The following is a 19,851-nucleotide window of genomic DNA, read 5'->3' as shown; positions in this document are numbered from 1 at the left end:
AAAATATCATTTCCGTGAGGCTGTTCAGTCAGACAGTGACAGATCAGCCTATAGTAGTCGCTGTCATTAAACGTGGGGGTGTCCGTGGCGCTCTGCTATTTGACTCCTAATTACTCATTGACGCACAGTGCAGGATTTTCTAATCTAATCTAGCTAATGATAATACGGCCCGTTGTCATGGGAACATTGTTGCTTCCCTGAAGCGGAGTGATATGCTGTGGTATACGTTCATTATATCACAGTTAACAGCCAATCAGATTGCCGGATTTCACCTTTCCGTTTTATAATTCTGTTCTATTCTTTCGTAACACAAAAACAATGACAGGAAACACTTTGTGCTCTTTTACGTTTATTAAAGCTTTTCAAAGAAAACTTTGGCTTCCATCGTTCTGCGCTAACAGGAAGTCAGCGAGCCGACGCCGACCTGAACACGGGCGACTCAGGAAGTGAAGAAAGTTGAACCACTGTTTTAAGCGTGAACCTGATGAACAGAAATCAACAACAGTACAAAAATAAAGACCACGAAGACCCCAAACAAAATCAGGTCTCTGCAGTCCAACCAGAGCCATTCTCTTCACAGGACTCTTATTGTGAAAGTCTGTTCTCCGCCAACGAGTTAACCTCTGGGGGCAACGACCGACGTGTCTCCGGCAGATATCTGGATGACGGATATCTTGGCCGAGACTTCGTCTTCTGTGCGTTGGTCACCTTTACAGCCAAATAACACGTCGGCTGATCTTTCAAAGGTGCACAGAAATGAAAAAAAAAAAAAAAAGACGTCTCCATGAGACAAGTCCATGGCCTCAGATTTCAATTTAGTTTAAATTTGCACTTCGCCTCTTCTTCACTGAACGTGAAGAAGCTCAGAATCTGATGAAGTCTGAGCTTTTTACTTCACTTCAATAGTCAGAGTTTGATTGACAGCAGCATCTGGTGGCCATTAGTGGAACTGCAGAGAGTCACTGAATCCCAAATCAACAAGAACTGAAAATGATCATAAAACAGAATAAATGAAGAAGATAAAGCAGCTTTAATCCTGAAGAGAATCGAGTCAGAATGAAGTAAAAACAGTCGTTTTCTTCACTGAGTCTGATTCACGGGAGATTAAAGGGTCAGTTCGCCAAAATCAAACCCAACAAGAAGAAAACAGGAGGTTTTTAAATATGAGCATAGTGAGAATCTTCCATCCTGCTGTGACGCGAAGTTTCTCCTGGTTTTCAAATAATAAAGCTTCTCAAGAAATGATGAAAAAAAACAATGTTTTTTTCAAACAATGTCCCAAAATGAAAAGGAACCCTGGTGCCGTTAAGACAGGAAGCGTGAAAACGCTTTCAAATAAAGACTTTGAATAAATCATGAAATGGTTCCATGAAGTCGTTTTATGTTCTTCAAACTGAACACGTGAAATCAAAACTCGTCCTCATCACACATTCAAACATTAAACTCATGAATGAAACAACTTTCTGAAGCTCTGATGTTTCACATCTCGCCACCCCTCATCGGACGTCTGCGATAAGCAGGCTCGTGGCGGCGATGAGTCGTCGAGCGCTGGACGGGAAGCCGAGACAACTCGCCGCCGGCCCGTCCTGAGGAAACCAAGTCTGGAGAGAGACGGTTTCTTCTCAGAGTTCGGTGTTTGGTCCGCGTCCTCCGGGTCTTCCCTCACACTCGCTGTGGAAGTCGCAGCCGTCCAGCAGGTGGCGGTACGTGGCCCGCACGTCCCGGTACAGCGGCGCATCCTCTGCCTCCAGTCCCGGGAATCGAACCGGAGACTCGTTGATGAGCAGCTGCAGCCGCGGGCCTCGCTGGCAGTCATACAGGACGAACAGCAGGTTGGCGGCGTACGGCACAATGAGACTGGTCCGGAAACTTCTACCTGTGGGGCAGGACGGACAGAGACATCATTAATGTTCAGTCTTTAAGTAACAGGAAGTGAACAGAGTCCAGATCACCGAGTCCCAGCTCCTGGCTAATTAAATCTGACCCCTGTAGACGTACAGGACCTGGTCTGAAGACAGAGACTAAAGCCTCCTCAGGAAGGCACCAGAGAGGCAAAGGAGAGGCAGGGACACTGCAGGAGGTGAATTCAAGTCCAAAAGGTCCTCCTCGTTATCTCTGACGAACCGGAAACGACTCGTCACACCTGAGAACCATCAAGTTTTGAAGTTTCCGTCAGGATCGCAGTGATTCGCTGAGTGATTTGATAGCAGGAATTACTAATAGCTAACTTTGAATGTAAACACAGACCGGTGAAAAAACAGGTGTGTAAATAAAATATCAGCAGCTACGACAGGTGAGGGTCTCGCTTCCTCGTGGGTTCATGAATTAATTTTTCTGTCATCAACAGCCTTCATGTCGCTGTTAGCATGTTAGCATGTGTCATGGCATTGGTCTCTGCATCAATGAATCAGTGCGTTTGTGTGAGCAGCCACGTTGCTGATTTGACGTCAGTCTCGTCTCTGATTGGACGTCAGGTGGAGGTGGGGCTTCGTACCGTGCTGTGTGTGGTAGTTGTTGGAAGTGGGTGGAGTCTCATCCTTGTAGAGCCCCAGCAGCGAGAGGAGGGGGAGGAGCGTCTCGGCATGACCCACCAGGATGGAGGCCGGCTCGGGGGACGCCTCCGTGGACCTGATGGACGCCAGCGGTCGCTGATTATCAGTGATATTCAGGATAACTGTGAAACATCACTGCTGCTCGTAGGAATGCAGACAACCTGACTGACCTGCGGGGACGTCCTGCTCGGTCCAGCGTCCTGAACACATGATGGAAGAGAGGACAGCTGGACAGACTGCTGATCACATGACCATGAGAGCGCTTCCAGTACTGCTTCAGGTCTGACTTGTACTCCAACACCTGCAGAGATGGCAGCTAGAATACTACAGACGTGTACTCTGAGACACACAATTCAACATCAAACACGTTGTATCTGCAGTAAGATGTGTGTACATATGTGTATTTGTGTACGCATTGTGTGTGTCTGTACCTTTGCGTCGTTCTCATCAAACAGGAAGCACCACGGAGAGTGAACAGATTTGATTGACAGTTCGTATGAACACAAAAAGAATGCTGCTTCGACCAGATCTACAGGAGACACAGGGGGACAATCTTCATTTAAAACGTCCACATCGATGCAGCTGGTTCTCGAGGTTCCTTCACATCACACACCACACCACACGTCACATCACACGACATGTCACATCCCGCCACGCGTCACGTCACACGCCATGTTCACACACTGACTGAGTGTATCTGTGTGTGTGTGTCTCTGACCCGGTGTCAGCCGCTGATGAGGAAGGCCCAGTCTCTCTGCCATCCTCCTCCTCACTCCCTCCATCTCCTCGCCGTGTTTGAACTTCTCCACCTCCAGCAGCGCCGTGCGGTTCTTCTCCACACCCTCCACGTAACCACGGCAACGCTCAAAGAAGCGCATGAGCTCATCGTCCACCTGGTGGCGGTACTGCACCTCTGCACAGAGACAGGTGTTACTCCTCCCTCACTTCCCACAATGCCGTTCTGTTACCTCCAGAGGAGGAGTAACCTTTGACGGGTAGGTGGAAGTGAGCACAATGCATGCTGGGTAGAATTGTGTCCAATTCGCTCCTGATTTGCTGTGATGTCACACTGACATCAGTAATGCGCCACAATGGGAGCTCACAGCTGATTGGCTCAGAGATGATTTTCATTCAGGTGACTTTAAACTTTACGATGAAGATTTACAACAGAAACATGTTGCTGTTGTTGTTGACGTTGTTGTTGTTGAGATCTACTTTAAATTCTATTTGGACTGATGGAATTTTAGTATGAAATGTGATTGCGACCGATCACTTATTGATTGTTGGGATCAATACATCACTGATGATGACTCAAAAGCTTGAGAAATTCAACAGATTCATTCATGATCGATCATCTTTCAACTGACTGATTGATCGACTGACTGACTGACTGACTGATCGATCAACTGACTGATCGACTGATCCATCAACTGACTGACTGACTGATCGATCGACTGACTGATCGATCGACTGACTGATCGATCGACTGACTGATCGATCGACTGACTGATCGACTGATCGATCAACTGACTGACTGATTGATCGACTGATCGATCAACTGACTGATCGATCAACTGACTGATCGATCGACTGACTGATCGATCAACTGACTGATCGATCGACTGATCGATCGACTGACTGATCGATCAACTGACTGATCGATCGACTGATCGATCGACTGACTGATCGATCAACTGACTGATCGATCGACTGATTGATCGACTGACTGATCGATCGACTGACTGATTGATCGACTGACTGATCGATCAACTGACTGACTGACTTTTCGACTGACTGACTGATTGATAGACTGACTGACTGACTGACTGATTGATTGACTGACTGACTGATTGATCGACTGACTGATCGACTGACTGACTGACTGACTGATTGATCGATCGACTGACTGACTGATTGATTGACTGACTGACTGACTGATTGATTGACTGACTGACTGATTGATCGACTGACTGACTGACTGACTGACTGATTGATTGACTGACTGATTGATTGACTGACTGACTGATTGATCGACTGACTGATCGACTGACCGACTGACTGACTGACTGACTGACTGACTGATTGATCGACTGACTGATCGACCGACTGACTGACTGACTGACTGACTGACTGACTGACTGACTGACTGATTGATTGACTGACTGACTGATAGGGTTGGGCGGTAATCCGGTAATAAGGTATCCTGCGGCATCAGTCTCATTCCGTCATTAAAATGCTGTGTACAGGTCTGTAGAGGTCTAACATCAATTCAATTCAATTTCAATTCAATTTTATTTGTATAGCGCCAAATCACAACAGAAGTTGTCTCAGGACACTTTCCATATAGAGCTGCTACAGACCAAACTCTTTATCTACAGAGAAACCAACAATTCTGCGTCTCATGACTGCAGCATCGTCATAGGAAAAATGAAGTCCACTCCGTTCAATGTATCTGGTTGAATTTTTACTCGAGCGCTCTGCTCCTTCATGAGACGCAGCGCTGAAACTAACTGTGGTTACGCCGGTCAACAGCTCAGCGACCCGCCCACATTCACCATAGAAACACCAATGAGGATCCAGCAGGAAGTAAGCCAGAGATAGGTTACTGCATGAAGAGCGCTCCCCCCACTCTAGAAACCCCCTCCTCTTTATGGAAACAGGCAGGACCTTCGTGATTGATGTCAAACTAACGCAGAGTCATAGGAGGAGACATTAGCAGCGTGTTTTCAGGCTGAATGTAACTTCTGACCTCAAAACAGCAAAGGTAAGACGTACTGTACGACTCAGCAAAGGTGTTTCTGCTCCTCTTTGGCTGCTAGCTCGCCCAGTTTCCGTCACACAGTGAGGAGGCAGACATCTTCATCATCAGACTCTCTGCTTTCATATGATACCGAGCTTTTGAGGTCTGCGTGAAGTGGTGAAATCAGCAGATGCAGTTCCTTTGACGTGTGCTGTTTTCGTGCTTTCGTTGCACGCACATATAATTACACATATTGCTCATATTTCGTGGGGTATGAACTATGTTTCGTGTGGGTGCCGATGCTTGGTGGAGGCTTTGAACTGAGCTCTCCGTCATTCTGGTTTGCTAAAAGTTCGGACTGGTGCTGCTCAGAGTGAGCAATGACCGTCTGAACGGCGCGCACGTCACGCTGCCCTGCAAAGTGATTTTGAATTAGTCACGGTAATACCGTATACCGGGAAAACGCGGGGAAAGTGTGACGGTATCAAAATTTCAACTCTAGTGACTCATGATGCTCTCGTCTCTCAGTCTCAGGAAATTAGTGTCCAAAACGAACCAAAAGCATGATCACACACATCGACAGAGGATCAATGGCCTCCACTGACACCTGATGATCAATGAGACGTGTGGTTTGACTCACGGACGATGACGTGGTCTCACCTGAGCGCCTCCACACCTGCTGCAGACCGTCCTGAAAGGCCTCCACGCTGCTCACACAGCGATGCTTTGAACTGCTCCTCAGACTGATCCTCCTCATGTTCTCCTCTGACAGGAGCGACGGGAACAAGGCGGACAGACGCTGAGCCAGCTGACGGAGGTCATCCCTGCCCTTCATCACCAGCTGACCTGAGGAGAGGGAGAGGAGGAGAAGAAGAAGAGAGAGGAGGAAAAGAAGAAGAGGAGAGGAAGAGAGAGGAGGAGAAGAAGAGGGGAGGAGGAGGAGAAGAAGGAGAGGAGGAGCAGGAGAGGGAGAGGAGAGGGGAGGAGGAGAAGAAGAAGGAGAGGAGGAGCAGGAGAGGGAGAGGAGGAAAAGAAGAAGAGGAGGAGGAAAAGAAAAGAAGGAGGAGGAGGAGAGGAAGAGAGAGGAGGAGGAAAAGAAGAAGAGGAGGAGGAGGAGGAGAAGGAGAAGAAGGGGAGGAGGAGAAGAAGAGGAGGAGGAGAGGAAGAGGAGGAGGAGAAGAAGAGGAGGAGTAGAGGAAGAGGAGCAGAAGAAGAGGAGGAGGAGGCAAGGAAGAGAAAGGAGGAAAAGAAGAAGAGGAGGAGGAGGAGAAGAAGAAGAGAGGAAGAAAAGAAGAAGAGGACGAGGAGGAGAAGAAGAAGAGGAAGAGCAGGAGAGGGAGAGGAGAGGGGAGGAGGAGAAGAAGAGGAGGAGGCGAGGAAGAGAGAGAAGGAAAAGAAGAAGAAGAGGAGGAGGAGGACAGGGAGAGGAGAGGGGAGGAGGAGAAGAAGAGGAGGAGGAGGAGGAGAAGAAGAAGAGAGAGAGGAGGAGGAGGATAGCGAGAGGAGAGGAGGAGAAGAAGAGAATGAGAAGGAGGAGGAGGAGAAGAAGAAGAGAGAGAGGGGAGGAGGAGACGAAGAAGAGGAGGAGAAGGAGGAGGAGGAGGAGAAGAAGGAGAGAGGAGGAGGAGGAGGAGAGCGAGAGGGGAGGAAGAGAAGAAGAGGAGGAGAGCGAGAGGAGAGGGGAGGAGGAAGAGAAGAAGAAGAGGAGGAGAGGAAGAGAGAGGAGGAGAAGAAGAAGAGAGAGAGGAGGAAAAGAAGAAGAAGAGGAGGAGGAGGTGAGCGAGAGGAGGGGGAGGAGGGGGAGGAGAGGAAGAGAGAGAGAGGAAGAGAAGGGGGGGGGCCATATTTAAGTATTTTTCTGGCTCGTATTATTCAGTGTTATAATCTATCTATTGATAATTAACCTTTTATTAGTATTAATCTTTCTGTTCGCTGTTTGAGGACGCGTCCCATTTCGCGCAGGTCCGCAAGTCTCTTCAGAGTTTTATTATCCAGTAATAATTTTTATCATTCGGTCTTATTTCAGTGGTCTCGCGGGTCTCTGCTCACCGTCCATGTCCTCAGTGTACCAGTTCTCCCAGCGGCTCTGGATGTCCTGCAGCCAGGAGCCCGCGGAGCCTCTGGAAGCTTCTCTGCGGACCAGCTCGCTCAGTTTCTGGATCCTGCGGATGTTTTTGACGGTCGGGTACCGGCTGCCGTGCCTGATGACCGCCGTCAGGTGGACCGGGGAACACCGCTCGGTGGGCGGAGGTTTTAACACGGATTTATTCACGGAGAGGACGTCCCGGAGCAGGTGCGGGTTCACCTCCTCGTACCGGGTCTTGGTGCCGAAGTAAGTGGCGATGTGCGGGACGTCTGGGACAGACAGAGAGGAGGAGGACAAGCGGCTGAGGACCAGGCTGAGAGCCGCCGCCACCAGCGTGTTTCTGGGCGGTAAAAGGTAAAACATGCCGACGGTGTCACGGAACATTCACCGGGTTCAACACGTCCGCTGTCTTTGTTTGCTTTGTTGATGTTCCGGATTCATCCGACCTTTGACCTCTGTGTGTGCAGCTCCACACTGGACGACCAAAAAAAATCCCGGAGTTTTTAAATCGACGCTTTTCATAAAACTACAATAACCACATTAAATTGTTGATATTAATACACACAGGTAGTAAATGTACTGCGTGTACTGGATGAAGGACCGATGTGATGTCTCAGTTTAACGTCGCGTAGCATCGAAAACCAAACGCTTACGTCAAGTTCCGCTAAACACACTCCTTCCGTTTTATGTCCACCAAAAGAAAAGCCGTAACAAAATAATTTCCCTCTTATTTTCAAAATAAAAGTGCTACACTACAATCGGTGATCTTCAAATCTCATTTGTTCTGTTTTCAAAATTCACTTAACTTAGAAAACTATAAATACATAAAAATTCATCAGGCTAAAAATACAGAAGACCAACAGTGACACCCTGAGCTCAAATGAGGTACTGCACTTTTATTTCCATCTGGAGACAGAGAGGCTGTATATACAAATCTCTCTATATTCAGCCTCTATAGAACAAAGCTGTCCATTACTAAACATCACCAGGTCCACTGGTCCAGTCCAGCACGAGACAACGAGATAAAAAAGAGGATCAGGAACAAGATGACTACTCGTTAACTGTTTCTAAGGAATATGGCATTCAGTGTTTGTATCAGTCCTGGACGTGAAAATGTAATTTTGTCCTGATGATGGTGCTGGAGGAGGGATGATGGAGTCACCAAAATATAAAATGTTCGTCCTCTGGAGAGCGTGAACATTTTGTGATGAAGATTAATTGTTGTGATGTCTCACTGCGTAACAAACCTCCTTCAGGTTTCACTTCCTGTCAGGAAAAAAAACAGCCATCTGCAGTCAAACATTTTATTCATCAAGTTATTTCAAGCAGAACATGTAGGTACTTTTATTTTTCACAGACACAACTTTGTTAAAATTTACATCTGACCGATTTGCATTTCATTTGTTTTGTCCTCTGATTGGTGCTTCTGTAACGGTCAGTCGACCAGTCTAACCAGTCCGATCGGCCTCCCACACATGCTGAGGATGTACAACTATGAATGAGTTGCTAACATCAAGTGTTTCTGAATGCAAAGTCGACTTCATTTCCAGATTCTAGTGACTGTCAAACATCAGGCTAAAACAACAGGCACATCATATTTCATATTTTTCATTCAGAGCTCACAGTCTGACATATTACATCACTTCCTGTTGGTGTAAGGATGGTCATGTAGCATGTGTAGTACACACTGTTTGTAGCATTACTGTGCAGTACTTTAGTGTGGATGTGGATCAGCTGGGAGACGTGAAGAACCTCCTCCCTGGTTCTACTCGACTGCTGGAGAGAGAAAATTTCAATGTTAGAAACGAGGGTCGAGTCGCGGCTCCAGTGTGAGTCCACCACCAACACCTGACACTCATCAGGGCTGAATTACCCATGAGGCAAAGCGGCCCCAGACCTTCAAAAGACCTGAACACGAGCCCGTTTAGCTGCTGAAACACAAATCAGAAAGACGCAGCTTGACATTTCACAGATGAAGAGAACTTCGTCCACATGTTTGTGTCGAGGTTGGCGGCTGCTCTCGAGAACGCTCGCAGCTCTTCATGACGCCACTCAGAGTTTACGATATTCAACCTTTTTAACTTGCTGTGGTTTGCACCGAAACTACAGCGAGGGAAGCTAACTTTACTGATCTGAGTCCAGCAGGAGAGAGCAGATCAATGAAGAGAAGCTTCAGTCTGATCATTCCTGAGACAATAAACATCATTTCTGATTGGACTAAATAAAAACCTGCAGTATTCATTGGCAGGGGTACTGGGTCCTGCTGCCAACTCAAGATACAGAACTTTGATGTTTCTCAGCATCATTTATATAGTTTTTCATTGACTGGCTGATACAGCAGCTCCAGTCAGTTGACAGCAGGACTCAGACCAGCAGAAGCCGTTTCTACTGGATCAGTCACTTCAGTTGTTCATGACCTCAGATCATCTGCACACTGCCGCAACAGCTCTGCCCGCAGTCAAACGTAGGATGGAGATCACGTGATGCTAACACTGCAAGAGGCCGGCTGAAGTAGTTTTAATGTAGACATAAATTACACATAAATACACAATCTCCTCCTGTAACAGTACACGAGCCATTAGCCATTAGGCTCTTTGCTATCGCGTAGCAAAGTGGTTCAAAGACAACCAGGGACGATAACATGGTAACAAAGCCTGCAGTGAGAACAGTGCTGTTCACCAACTGGCCACAGGAGGCGAAAACTTCATTTTCTGCAACAGATTAGTTTGGACGTTTTGAGACTGTTAATAAGATGAAGCTCACGTCTCTGTGGTGCAACCAAACATTGATGCTGCTTCAGTGTCAACCTAACTAGTTTAACGCATCGTTTACTGGGAGTCTGCAGCCTAACTTAACGCAGAGCTTATGCATAGTGCAATGGAGCACTGGTCTTTGATAAATGTAACAGGAGTTGCTGGTAGTGGACAGAAGGTTGGACCTGCTCTGCTGTGGTCTTACGTGCTGGTGAGAGCGTTGCCCAGGTTCCTGATCCTGCCTCTCACAGATCCTCTACTCGGAGTTTTATAGTAGCTGTTCAACTCTGGAGATGTCAACGGCTTAAACAACCGACCTGGAAACATAAAAACACATCATCAGGAATGAAAACTGGGTGACATGAAGCTTTAATGGTCCCACCCAACAAAAAAAACTACTGTAAATTCCACAGTCCTCATTCTGTGGAAAGAGTGTCACATCAAAAGTCTGGTTTATGTTGCAGCAGACAGAAAACTTTGGACATACGTTTGAGGGTCATGAGCTGCAACACATGCACCAAATGAGACAGCAAGACTGACACTATACAACCCACCATGTCCACCATCCTGGCTGTGGGTTGTAGTGGAGGAGGAGGAGGAGGACAAGATTTGATCCGTCTGGATGGCAAGGACACGTCTCCAGTAGGCTTCAGGGAGAGACAACATGCAGCAAATAACCTGAGACAAGTGCAAGAGAATTAGTGAACCACTGAAGGTAAAGAGGGACGTGACCAGTCCACGTAAACACTGTTTAGGGTTACAATGACTCACCATGTCTTATTTAAATGTATATGTGATTGAAAAAGTCCTCACAAAGATAACGTCCACATATCCCCTGACATTTAGAGAGAAGCCAACCTTTGGCTGAGTGTTTGTGTCTCTCATGATGGTTGTTGGAGATGGCTCAGACATCCCATGTCCCACTATAGTTGGTCCAAACACCCGGGCCAAATTATTCTTGTCCATCTGACACTGAGGGCTCTTCATTACCCTAAAATTGAAGAAAGGATGAAAAGAAACGCAGTATGTAATTCACCTACCATTTCAGATTTTTCTTCCAGTTATAGACTTAAAACAACCTCAAAGAGACCCAGAACCATCACAGAGATGCAGAAAGACAATAAAACGACCACAAAGAGATTCAGAATGCCTCATTGTAACGAGACTCAGACCGTCCGTCCACAGAGACACTCGTTCAGTCTGGAGTCTTGCAGGCCTTTGCGTGCCTGTGCTCTTATGTTCCGTCTGTTATCATGTCGGTATGTCAGTGCTGCGTTAGCTTTAGCACAGCAGAGGTCACGTCTGAGCAGTGGAAACAGAGACACCATCGCAGACCTCTCAGTGTTTGAGGTTGAAGAGAGAGAGAAGCTCCTAACAGATCCTTTCTGTTTAGTTCGTCTATCTGAACATGTCAGAGCAGTTGCAGCTCTTACCTGTGCAGGTGCAGCATGAGGAAAGCAAGAGTATCTCTGTTGGCCTTCGGCAGCTCTGCTATGGCCTGATAGATGATGGCAGTGCCGTTGTCTTCATCGGCCAGCTCTAGAACACACAGCGGCGGTTAGCAGGCGACCACAGAGAAAATGAAGCTGTGATTTTCCATCTTCAATGAATCAGACCAAAGAGAAATGACGGATTCCACAGCGGAAACAAATATCCACGTACATCTCCAGACAAAGTTTCATGTGCTCTTTTCTATTGTTCCATCTGTTTATTGTCAATTACATTAAACAACAACAACAACAACAACAACAGAGTTTACCATCAGGCCAAGGTGGAACACTTCCTGCACTCTCTGTTATTTCTGGAAACTGACTGATTGTCCACAGCGTCTGACTTCCTGCCTCGATCGACCTGCTCTGTCCAGGTTAGATCCAAACTCTGACTGTGGGTGTGACCGAGTGACGTGAGCAGCGTCACTCTTCATACCTGAAGCCTCCATGAAGGTCCTGTGCAGTTTGAAGGTGATCAGAGGTTCCTTCAGTCTTCTCAGAAAGTCTTTCAGGAGACCACAAAGCACGTGGACGTCGTGCACTTTGCTGAGCATGAGCGGCGTTTTCCCCTGGATGAATCGATTTCTGAGCTCCTTCACCAAGCGCTCCCCCCCGGGAACTCTGTACAGCCCCCTCTGCAGACACAGGACATCAGTCCAGGTGAGAGCATTCTCTTTGCTCATTGGCCCATTTATATATATTCAGAGAGTATATATAATTCTATAAAAAACTAATTTTGTGGAAAACATTTTAAGACCGCTGCCTGTGATTGACAACAATCAGTGTGTTTGAACATTTGAGTGATTCTAAACAATTTCCAGTGTTTTATTGGTGAAATGCATCCTGGGAGTCATAGTTCGACTTCTCTACTTGGCTTTTTATGGCACGGGCTTCTTGTTCTTTTGACTCTTTATCAAAGAGCCAGATCTTTTCTAATGACTCAACAGGAGAGTTTCGTCTGTCAATCATGTCATACGGTCTTCACCTGGCAACAGGAGCCTGTTTAGCTCAAACCTGCAGAGAACACCTTGTAGGGACTGGTCCAAGACCACGTCCCCCAAGAGTCTGGCTGAAGTTGTTTTGGTCGAGAATGACTGCCGAGTTCAGATCTGCTCTCATGACTGTACCAACCAACCAGCCTGGTTCAACCTGAGCAAAGAGCACAGCTTTGAAGATCGTGAGGAGAAGCTCACCTCCTCCAGCCCCCTCCTCTCTATCTCAGCCACACACTCCACCACCAGCACAGGCACTCTGGGATGGGTTGCTGGAGCGAATGCTTCCAGTGAGTCCTGAAGAGGAAGTTAACACATCAGACCCTTCACAGACGGACTTCACTTCCTTTCCATCTGGCATCTATTTGTTTTTAGAAGCTGTACAAATGTTCATATACAGTTTTTATTCTGGACACTTTTTTGTTTTGACCTCTTCATGCTGCTGTCTTTGCTCTTTGTAATACTTGCTGGCTGTAACGACTAAGTTTCCCCGGTGTGGGATCCATAAAGTCTTATCTTATCTTATTACTTTGCCACCAGGGAAAGTAATCCATTACTGCAACCTTTTACTTTTGTTCCACGTTACCCCCAGCACTGTCTGCTGCAGACCACATCCTGTAGTTTCACCTGGAGAGAAGGTTTCGTTCATCACCTCCTTCCTGTGATGTTCATCCTTCACGGACATCCTCACAGTGTTGCTGATGCAGTAGAACAGAAATATGGCTGCTCTCAATAAGATCTGCAGCATCTGAGGTACCTGCTGAGCTGAACTTCCTGCCGCGGCGGTGGCCGAGCAGCCGTCACTGAATTTCTGCTGGCACTCTGGATGAGCGACCACGCGGCAGTTTCTGCACTTCATCGCCACCTTCCCAAAGCGGATCCTCTTACCGCATGGCGAGCACAGTTCGGGCCGGATCACCTGCAGGGAGGCAGAGAGTGACGCCGGCGGCCTGAATGTTAAAGCTCAGTCAGTCACCGTTTCCTGCCACATTCTACATGACATCCATTTATATGCAGAAGACAGTTTTGTGTTGCACGGGCTCGTCTTCAGGACGCTCGTGATGCTTTCTGAACCACAGACGCAGAAGACCGAGGACGTCTCTGACTGTCCTGCCATCAAAACTTGACAGTGGTGTCCACATGACTCTGAGAATACACAGACTGACCAATCTGGCTTCATTTGAGATCCATGTTCAAGATTTGACTAAAAATCAAGCGTCTTTCTTTTTGAAAGCCTAAAACTGTCGTTGAGTCGTCTGCACGGAGTCAGAGACGTCCGTCAGCGCCTCAGCAGCTGAACACGGTTCATCATACTGCATCAGGCTCGATCGCTAATCACAGATTTGATGCATATATCACGTCATATTGGATCTTTAAAACTCGTCTCAGCCAAAAACTTGTAACTACACGATCTGATCAGTACGTAACCTCACATCTTCCACATGTACACTGACATTTTAGGTACTTTGCACCTTTTAAATGGCAAAAAAAAAATCAGCAAACTGCACTCAGAGCAGACTGGCTCGTTCCTTGTAGAGACTGGAGCTTCATCTGGCGTTTCTGTTGACCTCTTGGTGTTGAATTCATTCTTTGTTGGTGGTCTGGCCTCGTGTCTGCGCTTTTCGAATGCTGCTAATCCAGTTACGAATGTTTCTTGTCAGTTCTCACAACGAGTCCGCGTGATGATGAAGAGTTTCTCTGCAGGTTCGTACCGTTTTTGAAACAAAAACATGCTTCATGGTTTTCTCAGCTCTGACTGCAGCAGCATCCTCAAGGTTTGCTTCAGTTTCGGGCTCCGCCACGGTCTCATCACAGGGAAACCACACGGAGGTTTGATCTGAGGAGCAGAGGTGATGCTGGTGGTTTTTACAGGCGTTAGTACACAGTCAACCTGTTCAGGTAGATTTGGGCTTACTACACTAAACATGGCTCCTGAGTGAAGGAACAGGAAGTGGTCACTAATCTAGCAGCGCTGCTCACTCATGTAGAAGTGATATCTGGACATCTTCTGTTGGAAAATAAAGACGAGTAGATGGCAGGTGGTCAAGAAAAAAAATGAAAGAGCCGAGTTGAGCTGAGGAAATTTCAAGAGAAAATCTAATCACTCAAACGGAGTTTGATGATCACCAAGCACCCAAAACACTGAGCACTAATAGAAGCAGTTTGACTTCAGCAGTTTTCAAAGTGAACCGAAACTTACCTCCACCTCCTCCGACTGAGACGGCACAGTCACGAGTGATGGTGTGGGCTGGGATTTCGGAGGTCTCCTGTGTGATTCCCACCACCATGTGGATCTGACCTCCGGTGTCAGGGGTCGTCACCGATGCCTTCACGATCGTCTCGACCTCCTGAGTTTCGCACAGACTCAAAGTTAGTGAGTTTCTACAAGAGAAACCGGAGTCTCCACATGTGCCGGGGAAAGGGTTAAAGAGAGTTACAGACACGTCACAATGAATAAAATATGGTCAGTAATTAAAAAAACAACAGTCCAAACATCATTGTCGTTTCTAACCTGTGAAACAGGTGATTTTGGTCCTTTATTGGACGAATGTCTCGAATCTTCATGGTTCTTCACGAGATGAAAACTTTTTGGATTCACTTCCTGTTTCCAATCGTGACTCAAACTTTTGGCCAAAAAACGGGTTTGATGATGTATCTAAATCTTTCTGGCCTTACGGTCTGACATCTGACTGCTGCTGCATTTTAGCAGCTCTTAAGGAGAGAAAATAAAAGCCAGACTTTGTTTTCATCTGAAAAATATGCAAAGGACATGTAGGTGCTTTCTCAGCCCTGAGTAATGTCTGCAGTTTGTCAGTGTTTCTTCACGTGGTGAAGAAGCACTGATTCATGGTCCTTTTTACGTCATCACATGATATTTTAGAAGAAACACTGATGTTTTCTGTCACGCTGTACATCATCACAGATGAAACTGCAACGCTCAGTGCAGCGAGGCGACACCATTGTGTAGAGATGATGGAAACCCATTTTTTGGCAGCTTATGAGGACGAGAAAAAATGAAACTTTCAAAATGTTAAATTTCATTTTTCCCCCGGGAATCAGTGTGGATCATGTTCATTAGCATCAGGGAATCTCAGAGATGCTCTCGATTCACCACAAACTTGCTGAATATTCCTCATGATGTTCTGACGGTCACTTCGTTATACGTTCACCTTCTCCACAGTTTTTCTCTCCAGCAGCTCAGCGGACACGTTCCTGCCTCTGCCCCGCTTCCCGACCGGAGCGCCGACAGCCGGTCCCATCGACGAGCGCTGCAGAGAACCAACAGAAGGGTCAGAACATCAGAGGCTCGCCAATGGCGGAGCGAGCCCATCCTCTCAGAGCTGAAGGAAGCTAGCTGTCAGAGAACGGCCATCTGCAGCGCACTCGATTAACACTGCCGCAGTGTCGCCGCGGTAACAAGCGCTGAGCTTCCTGTGTATGTTCAGGCCTCAACAGATGGTTTGGTTTCAGCCTCTTCGTCACACTTACCCTCCTCTCTCTGGCTCGAGATCTCAGGGGTTTCATCACAGTCGTGTCCAGATCCTGAAATAATATAACATCCGGCTGATTTTCAACAGACAGCTTTGTTTCCTACAGCAGACGCTTTAGTTCGTGCTTTCAGGTAGTTTTCTTAATTAAGAAGAAAGAAAACTCATGAAAGACTTTCTAGCTTGTCTTAATGTTTTATGTTTAATGTAAAGCTTTTTGATTTGCAGCAAGTTTCAAATATCTACAAGATGATTTGAAGAAAAGCAAAATGAAATCAACAGATGGCTGGAAGGAAAGAAATCAAAGAAAAAAATGGCTGGTGATTTGAAGAAAATGATGTGCGAGGGTGTGAAGGACGCTTTAACACTTAAACATTAAAAATCATCAGACTGGTCCTTCACTACAGGACGTCCTGCTGTCTGTGGACAGACATCTGCTCGGGTTCATGATGTACCACGTCATCGTCTGTCCGATCGTAGCTGATGTCAGAGTGACAGACGGACAGGAAAGACGACTCGTCAATCACAGACAACCTGAAGGAACAACCAGGAAAAGTTTTTAACATGTCGACTTCATCAGTGTTTTCATATTAATAATAAAAATAACATCTTTGCCTGTAATGATCACGTTACTGCTGCCGATCCCACTGAGCATCAGCTGACCTCCTCGTCTCATTACTACCATCTAAACTGTAAGAAACCTCTGAAATCTACGCTGTCATCCTGAGGAAGCTCTGAAAACGGCGCTCTGGTCTCTTACGGTTTGCTGCTCCTGTGCAGAGTCACATTTCCTCCTTTGTGTTCAAACGTAGCCAGAAGAGATTTCTGTTCGTCGTTCAGACAGGCGCTGGATTTACTGTCGTGGACCAGGATGTCACACATGAGCTGCATCTGCCTTTGCTGGGAATCATGACAGTGATGAGTGTGTCAGCGTCCCCTACAGGCCGCACAGTGTCATTACAAACAATATCGCAGCGATCGGTCTGAACAGACCTGAATCTAGACATGCATGGTTTGTTCCCATGGTGGCGCTAGAGGCCACGAGGCGGGTTTCAGCAGGCGTTTGTATGTCTGTGGACAGACTTTGGCACTACAGTAGCATCATAACTTTGCGAGACGCAGGCAAGAAACTTTACAGGTGAGCAGTTGAGATCAAAATGAAGGCCGAGTTCAAAGATGGCCGCGGTCCGAGCCGCGAGTACGGACTTCTCGTGCAATGGCTACTGAATACTCGAGGGTCGGATCAAGTGTTGGCGTCAACCACAGAGAAGGACAGCGAGCCGGCGTTACACCACAGGAACAAAGACGTGCTGCAGTTCACTTTCCTGCCTCCTTTCCTTCGGCATGTTTTCCTTTCCTGCCTCCTTTCCTTCGGCATGTTTTCCTTTCCTGCCTCCTTTCCTTCAGCATGTTTTTCTCCCCCTCCTCCCCCTCCTCCCCCTCCTCCTCCTGTGGGGACTCACCAGGTACTGATAGTCGCCTTCGATCTTGTAGCGTTTCTTCATCTCCACGTCCAGCTGGTTTCGAGCGTGCTTCAGTTTGACTTCCAGAGCAGCTTTGGCCACGTCAGACTTGACCAGCAGCTCCTTGTACTTCTTCAGCTCCAGCTCGGCATGAAGCCATCGCTTCCTGACTGTCTCAAAGTTTTTCACGACTTCAACCATCTCTGAAAGAGCAGCACAGAAAAGTCAGCACAAACATCCTCAAACTGAATCTGTGCGGAACCTTTGTGGTGATGAAGCCTGAGACAGAGTACGAGGGAAGACATCTCAGGATGGACTTTGTCCGTCCTCATCAGTTCCTCAGTGTATTCCTACTGCGACCAGCCTCATAAAAAAGGAAGAATGTCACAACAAAAAGAGCAGCCCCGGGCTCAGAGTCTGTCCAACACCAACTCTGAGTTTTTTTGAATTGAAACCTCTGAGGTAAAACCACTGAGCAGTTGCTGGCATTCACCGATTTTCACTTGGTGATGTCATAGCAAGACGGCAGTGCGAAGCGACCCTCAATAAGACACTTTTTCCGCATGATAAGACATTTTCCAAAAAATGGCCGATACTTTACTAATTTGTCAGGACACTGTAAATTTGTGAGCACAGCCGTGTGAACCACAGGTAGAGGAGGAGGCATCCAGGGCCGGCCGGGTCAGGGTTGTCTGCAGACTCAGAGCTGTAAGGGCCTTCTGCAGCATCGACACAGAGAAAGGAGCTCGGCATGATGGTGAACAAGGTGCGTTCTCCACACCTGTGCTGACCAGCTGTTCGTATACACTTTCAAGCTCTCTCTGTCCTTATGCACAGTCCCCACGAGCCTTAAATCCACCACCATCATGCCCACTGCCCACTACATCAGCGGCAGGTGAGAAACACCCTCATTTATTTTCTGTGGAGGCTGAGCTGCTGGTCAACTTTAACAGACAGACCACAGACAGCATCCAAACAAAGGTTAGCAGCTACACCGAGACGTTAATGTGCAACACTTCCACACCAAACACACGTCATTCAAAACCCCGCCAGCCCATCAGTCCACAGCTGCTGAGGCTGCTGCAGCCTCATTGGTTGTTCATTAATGTTCAGTTGTACACACAGTATTGTTTATATTCGTACTTCTATTGCTTTTTTATTTCTAGGAGTCCTAAACACAAATGCATGTTGCCGCAAGTTCAGTTTCACTGTGTGTTCATAATAATGAGAAAGTTCTTGAATCTTCTGCATGTTACGTTCACAGAAGAATACAACATGTTAGAAATTAGAGTTCATATCATAGAAGCAAAAGAAAAATATGGATGCAGACAGACTGCAGATGTGCTCTGCTGCTGAAAACCATTCAAACAGCTGACAGCCAGGATTTGCTTGAACTGTAGAGAAGTAGCTGAAGCGTGTGAGCGGCAGCTTTGATCTCAGGTGTGTCTGATCCAGTTCAGCTCTGTGTAAACGCTCTGTGGCTCAGTGCTGACGTGAACCTGTCTCACCCTGCTCGGTGCTGACGCTGCTGTCCTCCATAGCCATCCTCTGAAGACACACAGCCAGCAGCTCCTCCACGATGAGCCGGGACTCCCCCATCACGCTCGTGTCTGACCCCACCTGCAACATCAGAGGAACAGTGTGTGTGTGTGTTACGTTCAGGGACTTCTGTGTGAGACTTCTTCACATCTGACAACGACCAGACTTTCTGCAGCAGACCAACTTCAAGGCCTCAGTTCAACTTTTAGGTGAATCCTGATCACTGCACGCGACACGTGCTGCTGCTTGCCCCTGCACGTGAACCTCACACAGTCCCAGGTGTGTCAGAAATAACCTGCATCAGGACACTTTGTGAAGGAAACGTTCATTCAAACATCGTTCTGTGTCCACACATCTGTGATGATCCACGAAGCACACACTGAAACGCTCTTTGGACTCATGCGGGAGTTTCGCGGTGCGGCGCGGGACTCCAATGTGGATTCCGCGGGACTCAGATCGAATCGTTAAAGCGGCTCCGCGAGAGACGCGTTTCATCTGTCAATCATCGGAACCACGTCCGCTGAAAGACGGAAGCTCAGCAGGTCTGCGGACGCGTGAGTGGATGCACAGTCAACTCTGAACTCACCGCAGGTTGAAGTGAAGCTGCGGCTCAACAGCGGCCGCTTTGATTTGGGGTGCGTGTGTGACCACGTGACGGTACCTTCTCTTCCTATTGGTGGTGATGTCATCGGTGCAGCTGGCCCAGCGTGTATGGTGTAAGACCGCTGTCTAAAAGACGTGTCCATAA

General features: G+C 47.4%; 2 protein-coding genes across 2 annotated transcripts; both read right to left on the bottom strand.

The window, feature by feature from the left end:
* Positions 1–336: 336 nt before the first annotated feature.
* On the bottom strand, positions 337–8,034 carry minpp1b (multiple inositol-polyphosphate phosphatase 1b). Its single transcript, XM_070991477.1, has 7 exons — positions 7,342–8,034; positions 5,953–6,138; positions 3,271–3,465; positions 2,984–3,081; positions 2,723–2,853; positions 2,495–2,628; positions 337–1,876 (listed from the first exon to the last, which is right to left on the bottom strand). The coding sequence occupies exons 1-7, from the start codon at positions 7,760–7,762 to the stop codon at positions 1,623–1,625; spliced, it is 1,419 nt and encodes a 472-aa protein (XP_070847578.1). The 5' UTR covers positions 7,763–8,034; the 3' UTR covers positions 337–1,622.
* Positions 8,035–8,863: 829 nt separating this feature from the next.
* On the bottom strand, positions 8,864–19,164 carry LOC139349691 (rac GTPase-activating protein 1). The gene is made up of 16 exons (XM_070990652.1): positions 19,073–19,164; positions 17,565–17,767; positions 16,862–17,001; positions 16,557–16,635; positions 16,103–16,156; positions 15,784–15,882; positions 14,814–14,961; positions 14,326–14,450; positions 13,371–13,532; positions 12,815–12,910; positions 12,058–12,256; positions 11,565–11,670; positions 10,990–11,122; positions 10,686–10,809; positions 10,337–10,448; positions 8,864–9,154 (listed from the first exon to the last, which is right to left on the bottom strand). Exons 1-16 carry the CDS (start codon positions 19,161–19,163, stop codon positions 9,109–9,111), a joined length of 1,917 nt encoding a protein of 638 aa, XP_070846753.1. The 5' UTR covers position 19,164; the 3' UTR covers positions 8,864–9,108.
* Between the last annotated feature and the right edge of the window lie 687 nt (positions 19,165–19,851).

The sequence above is a fragment of the Chaetodon trifascialis genome, chromosome 21 (assembly GCF_039877785.1).
Source record: "Chaetodon trifascialis isolate fChaTrf1 chromosome 21, fChaTrf1.hap1, whole genome shotgun sequence".
Lineage (NCBI taxonomy): Eukaryota > Metazoa > Chordata > Actinopteri > Chaetodontiformes > Chaetodontidae > Chaetodon > Chaetodon trifascialis.
This window is presented reverse-complemented; position numbering and strand designations above follow the sequence as displayed.